This window comes from Apodemus sylvaticus, chromosome 1 (genome assembly GCF_947179515.1).
Source record: "Apodemus sylvaticus chromosome 1, mApoSyl1.1, whole genome shotgun sequence".
Taxonomy (NCBI): domain Eukaryota; kingdom Metazoa; phylum Chordata; class Mammalia; order Rodentia; family Muridae; genus Apodemus; species Apodemus sylvaticus.
In genome coordinates this window covers 192,716,359-192,723,455 of record NC_067472.1, presented here as the reverse complement: position 1 = coordinate 192,723,455, position 7,097 = coordinate 192,716,359, and the positions used below count along the sequence as shown (strand labels likewise).

Sequence of the window (7,097 nt, the reverse complement as noted above, 5' to 3'; positions counted from 1 at the left end):
ATTAACATTCAATCCATTATTAACCATGAAAAATGACTGAACTATAAAACATGACTTCCATCCCTGTCCCTGATTTCCTACAGATCAATGCTTTTGGTGATTCAATCGTCTATATCATTGATTTCATCTTAAGAACCAGTATTGGCTAGGAAGCAGCCCTGTGTCGAGTACTTAGAACACAATGGTAGCTGGAAGTAGCCCTCGTTTAATAAGTGAACTCTTACTCCTATTTCACTATAGATTTTCTTCCTTCTTCTAATTTCATTATAGGTGGATCCTGTGCAAATCTTGTGCATGCATTCACAGCTGTTGTCGTGTCCATGTATTCCGTGACTTAGTTCACTACTGAAAATGTGGCACTGCAGATGCCTGCTTTCTCTGTGACAGCCTTTCCTACAGACAGTGCTTGTGAAACTGAATCGCTGAGCCAGGAATGCTAGCATGCACTTTTAGTTGCAACACACTCGGGAGGTGGGGGGGGGGGGGGGGAGTGGTCCAGGACGTACAGGCTGCACAGTGTCTCAAAGAGGGAATAGAAGACAGAGAAATGCTCAGAGGTTAAGAGCATTTGTTTCTCTTGAAGAATATCCAAATTTGATTTTCAACTATAGTAGCTCACAATCACCCATATCTCCAGTTCCAAGGGATCAGATTCCCTCTTGCGTCTTCTGTGGGCACCAGGCACTGACATGATCCGCATATTACATGCAAGCAAAACATCCATACACATAAAATAAAATAAATAAATCTAGAAATACCAGATATCTCTATGTATAAGAACTGAATTAGATGCTTATCAATTCCAAGGCCACCAGAGACCTTCACTGCAGAACTGACAATTGAACTGCTGAGGGAAAGCAGAGGTGGCTAGAGAGAGGGCTCAGGATTTGAGAGCACTTGTTGCTCTTGCAAGAGAACTGGACTCAGCTCCCAGCACCCATATGGTGGCCTACAATGATCTATAAATTCAACCCCAAGGGAACATATGCTCACCTGCTTCTGAACTTCACGGGCATCAGGTATGCATGTAAATCCACATAAAATGTGCAGGTAACATATTCATAAAGAATAAATAAGAGCTGGGCAGTGGTGGCGCACGCCTGTAATCCTAGCGCTTGGGAGACAGAGGCAGGGGGATTTCTGAGTTTGAGGCCAGCCTGGTCTACAGAGTGAGCTCCAGGACAGCCAGGGCTACACAGAGAAACCCTGTCTCAGAAAACCAAAAAAACAAAAGAAAAAGAATAAATATGGGAAGACAATTTAATACAAGGGTAATATAGGGATAAGGGAGGACTTTCTCAGCAAGACTCCAATTGTTGAGGAAATAAGGCCAACAACTATCAATTAAGACTTCATGAAATCAAAAGGTTAGCCAGGCAGTGGTGGCGCACTCCTATAATCCCAGCACTCTGGGAGGCAGGGGCAGGCGGATTTCTAAGTTCGAGGCCAGCTTGGTCTACAGAGTGAGTTCCAGGACAGCCAGGGCTACACAGAGAAACCCTGTCTCGAAAAAACCAAATCCAAAAAAAACAAAAAAAACAAAAAAACAAAAACAAAAAAAAAAAAAGAAATCAAACGGTTTCTGCATACAAAACAAAATTTTAAAAAGCAACTGAGTAAATAGGCACCCCATAGGATGAAAGAAAAACTTTGCATCCTATACATCTGACAGAGAAATAATGTCTAGAATATATAAAGAAGACTAAACAACAATAACAAAAGAAAATCAGACAATCCAGTCACTTATGAACAAGCAGTTCTCAAAAGACGTAATGAAAAGGCCAGTATACATGATGAACAAGTCCAAGTCCACTAACTTAGAAAACTGCGAATCATTTAGTTTCTATCATATCCCAGTCAGTGTGACAAATTCAGAAAATTGTATCAAGGGTCTGTGGATGTGTATCTCCCAAAATCTCAGAATGTCTTTGGGTTCTGAGGTGATGTGATGGTCCCAGGAGGGTGGGTTGATGAGGTTCAGAGAAAGGCATTGATTGTGTTAGGAATTGCTGAGGGGGTGGGTGTGAATGAGAATGTCTCAAGAGTGTATATCAGGAGAGGTGCTTTAGGTCTAATTTCACGCAGGCGCGTTTGAGGAAAAACTTCCAGTGTCCTTGTTCCACAAGTGGGTTCGTAGGGGAGACTCTTGGACACGTTTCGGTGAGTGAGACTGGGAAGAATAAATCATGATCTGACAGAGCTGGCTCCCTAAGGAAGAAGCTTTATTCCCACATCCCTCCGGACCCTGTGCTGAATCATGAGCACTTGCGGTGCACTATATCTGGACCATGTTCTTCATACTGCTCACGCAAGATCCACCGGGTCTGGAAGGCACACAGCGAGGCCAGAATGGACCCCCCAATCCACACTGAGAGGTTCCTATTGGGCTGGGCTGCCACAACCACGTGGGCCTCGGGGCCAAGACAGCGTAGCAGCTCAGCTTTGAAGCGACCTTCAAAGCCAGTAAACAGAGAGGAGCCTCCACACAACAACACGTTTTGTTCCATGTCTGTCCGCAGCTCCTGGGGAACAGTGGAGAGACTCTGTTCAACCATGCTGGGGAGACCCAAAGATGAAGGTCCTGAGGTCTCTGGGGGATGGAATAGCAACTCAGGGCACTGAAAGAGCTCCTTTCCCACTGTGATCATCTGTCCGTCCGGCAACTTCAGGCAGCGCCGGAATTTGTCATCAGGGCGCCCTTGCTCCTTTTGGAAATCTGAGGCCACATAGCAGTATTGGTGCTTAATATTCTCCATGGTGTCCAGGTCTTCCTTCTTCACTGGAAAGCTAGATCTCAAGATTTTCTCCGCCAAGAAAGTAGTCAAGTGTTGCCCAGCTAGGTTCAGCCGCTGGAGGCCGTTGGGTAAGTTGTAGCCTTGGAAAACTGGCACTGTGTAGCTGACCCCGTGGCCAGTGTCTACAACCAGCCCATTAACGCACCCGTTGGCATAAACGGACAGCACAGATTGTGATGCCACATATAGAGCAGGAGAGTGCAAAGACTCGAAGGCTACTTCCATAAGCTTCTCCCGGTTGCTGGCGGGGTTGAAAGGTGGATCCGTGAACAGCAGAGGATGGTCCTGAGTGTCCACTCTGAGGTCATTCTCCAGGATGTGGCGCCAGATGAGCTCAGCTGCCTCCCAGTCCACCACAATACCATCACGAACTGGATACATCAAAGTTAACTCAGGACAAGCATGGGCTGCCTCACCGATAAACATTTCCACTTTGGGCTGCTCCATGGTGGTTTGTTTCTTGGGCTGGCAGCCCACGATGTTAGTCACGATGTAGGTGGGCCGTGGCTGTCCTGCAAAGCCCATCTTGCACATTCCGGTACCCATGTCAATGACCACACCACACATCTTTGATGGTCCCTTGCTACCAACCACGCCCCATGGTTCTTGTAGCGGACTCTTGTTCACTGGAGTTGAGCGAGGATTCAGATCAAGCGACTTGTGGGGCTCCCAACATTTCACACCATTTACATCCATCTTTTCTAGTGGTTTCTGAGAGGCTGATTGATAAAGTTGACAACTTTACTTAGGGATACAGGAAGAAGGGGCTCAGTCAAGAGCAGGATGAACAGAATTGGAGGCAGGTGCACAGTATCTATGAGATCATTTTGCCTGCCTTGGCTTCACAATGCTAGGACAGGGTGTGGTCAGAAAAGGTGCACACAGCCTCAGGGTTCACAGTTAAGACCACAAAGTCAAATATAGAGGGGAATGTTTGGGTTCTAACCAGCTCTTGGATCCCACATCCTCTCTTCCACAATTGGTGTCTACTACCCAGCATAGAACAGCCATGTGCACACTGATAAGAGGAATCAGAAGGTGAGAAGCCAACTTGAGTTTCTGATGTGTTGGTGCTGCTGCTGGTGCTGGTGCTGGTACTGGTGGTGTTCTGTTGTTATGGTGGTGGGGTTTTTCATATTTATATGTGGACATAGTGTGCATTCATGTGTGTTTGCATTGTATATATGTCTGCCTCTGTGTGTGTGTGTGTGTGTGTGTGTGTGTGTGTGTGTGTGTAGAAATCCAGCATTCGTTCTTCCTGTTCATTGTTTGATGTAGGCTCTGTCTTAGTTTCATTTTATTGCCATGACAAGGAACCCTTATAAAAGCAACCATAAAAGAAATAATTTAATCTCAGAGCTCATGGTTCCAGAGGATAGAGGCCATAATCATCATGTTAGGGGGATGGATATTCAAATATATAAGCCTATGAGGTATCAGTCTCATTGAAACTGGCACAGGGTCTGCACAAGCAATAAAGAAGCAATAAAAGCTGATCTGAGGCAGGCAGCAGTATGTTAGGCTGGTCATTCTAAGGCCAAGGCCGCACTGTTCTGATCTCTCATGTCATTCTTTAAACCTAAATAAATAAAAGCAAGTAAGTATGACAAGGGGCATGCTAACATCAACAGAGATGGTTTCGCTTGACTTTTGAAGAAAGATTTATTTATTCTAATTATATATGTGTGCAGTTTGTCTGCATGTGTATCTGTGGTCCATTTGCATCCAGTGCTCACAGAGTCGGATCCCTTGGACTGGAGTTAAAGTGGTTATGAACTCCCATGTGGATGCTCCGAATAGACCCTGGGTGGTCTGCAAGAGCAGCTAATACTTTAACCACTGAGCTCTCTAGCCCTCAGACGTTATGTTTTCTGAGACAGGGTCTAGGTAGCCTTAATTGACCTATTTTTTTGCTAAGTAGACTAGGCTGGTTTTGATGAGATCCACTCCCTCTGACTCCAGAGTGCTGGGATTAAAGACATGTATCAACACTCTTGGCATTCACTGGACAGTGTTAAATGTACAAAACTGTATGGGAAAAATAAACAATATTTACTGTCTTTTCTGTCAAAGGGTTAAATAAGACAGAATTCCATTTTTTTTTTAATGTGAAGAAACCCTTCCTGGAAATTCAAATGTTCAAAAGAACATTTCATTTTGGTGCTCAGAACTATGTTCTGGCTCTCTCTCCTCGCTCTCTTCCGTCCCACTCTCATCTCTGGCCCTCTTGGGCTTTCTTCCCCTCCCCCCCTCTCCATGTGGTCATGGAGTGGTCATGGCCTCCACTACTCACTCACTCTCTCTCTTTCTCTCTCTCTCTCTCTCTCTCTCTCTCTCTCTCTCTCTCTCTCTGCCTTTCTCTACCTCTACTATACCACTAACTTCCAACCTCTACCCTGAATAAACTCTATTCTATACCAATATATGTATATATGTTCTGGTTGTCATTTGCATTGTTTTAAGCTAGCCATTGTCATAACTATGTAAGGTAAACTCTGAGCACTTTTAAGTATTAAGTTAGCACTTAACGTAAGGATGTAGTAAACACCAGTCCCTTATTGCTTTGCTTTATGAAGGAAGTCTTAATGGACTCTGGTGGGCTGTGCCTGCGTACTAGACCCGACACATCTGGACTTGCTTCCACAAAAGCAAAGTTTTTGCCTTGCCATTTTCTTGAGATGTGCATACCCATTTCTAATATAAAGATGGATTAATTTTCTAATTATGGTTTTTTTTTTTGACTTGGGTTTTTTTGAGACAGGGTTTCTCTGTGTAGCCTTGGCTGTCCTGGAACTCACTCGGTAGACCAGGCTGGCCTCGAACTCAGAAATCTGCCTACCTCTGCCTCCCAGAGTGCTGGGATTACAGACGTGCACCACCACCGCCCGACTTCTAGTTATGTTTTAATGTCTTCCTTTGCCTGGGTGATGAGTAGTTTATTGATTATTATTATATTGCTTGATTGACCATATGTGTTTTATTCATGCTTTGGAAATGTTCATTCAATATTTATTGAGGTTTTTGGATTCACATTCAGAACAGTCAGGCATGGGATGAATAAGAACACTCTCTGCATTGTTCTCAAACACAGTCTTCTGTTTTATTTTGTAAATTCTGTAACAAAAGATAGAGCATGAGAAGGTGAACCCATCCATGTTACAATTTTAAATTTCTTTAGCCAGCCTTGGTTATATCACATGGAATTCCAGGACTCGGGCACCAGGGAGATCCTTTACCAAAGTCAAGGGATCTGGCATGGCTGCAAGCAGATACCACATAGAGCACGTGCATAGAGCATAGAGGCATCTTGAATAAAGATGACTAAGTCAATAAATACCATGTTTAACCATGAGAACTTGAGCCCTTGGTTCAACCCTGGCATCTTGAAACAAAGGTGTACTTAAATGTACAAGGAAGAGGTTTTGCCTCTCCATTTGTTTTGAAATCCCAACTTGTGGCAGTCTGCATAGCTAGTATTTAAAAAAAAAAATCTAAAATTAAGAATTGAATGTTGCCCCTGCGGAGCCTTACACATACAGAGGCAGATGCTAGCAGCCAACCATTGGACTGAATGTGGGGGTCCCCAATGGAGGAGTTGGAGGGAGGGACTGGAGGAGCTGAAGGGGGTTTGCAGCCCCATGGCAAGAACGATGATGTCAGCTACCCAGATGCCCCAGAACTCCCAGAGACTAAGCCATCAACCAAGGGGGTACACATGGTTCCAGTCAACCGTGTGGCAGAGGAATGCCTTGTTGGGCATCAGTGGGAGGAGAGGTCCTTGGTCCTGTGAAGGCTCGATGGATGCCCCAGCATGGGGAAATCAGGGGGGCGGGGGAGGTAGATGAGAGTGGGTCGGGTGGAGGGGTATCTTCTTGGAGGCAGGGGCTGGGAGGATGGGTTGGGGGGTTTTCTGGGAGAGGGGAAACCGGGAAAGGGTATAACATTTGAAATGTAAATAAAGAATATACTCAATAAAAAAAATTAAAACTTTTAAAAATTTAAAAAACTTAAAAGAATTAAATGTTGCCTGGACGGAAGGCTGAAGAGCAGGCTCAGTATTTAAACAGGCACTGGTTACTCTTGTAGAGGACCTGGATTTGATTCCCAGTGCCCATAGAGTAGCTCATAACCATCTGTAACTCCAATTCCATGGAACCCAAATCCTTTCCTGGCCTTTGTAGGAACTAGGCTCACATGTTTCATAAACACACACGCAATACATTCTCTGAAAACAATAATTCCTGGGAGCATTCTCTTCTCTCTGTCTCCTTCCCCCTCCCCCTCCCCCCTCCCCCTCCCCCT

At 44.8% G+C, this 7,097-nt stretch overlaps 1 protein-coding gene across 1 annotated transcript; it reads right to left on the bottom strand.

Annotated features, from left to right (window-relative positions):
* Positions 1-2,255: 2,255 nt before the first annotated feature.
* Positions 2,256-3,491, bottom strand: Actl9 (actin like 9). The gene has a single exon (XM_052180529.1). The coding sequence runs from the start codon at positions 3,489-3,491 to the stop codon at positions 2,256-2,258; it is 1,236 nt and encodes a 411-aa protein (XP_052036489.1).
* Positions 3,492-7,097: the final 3,606 nt, after the last annotated feature.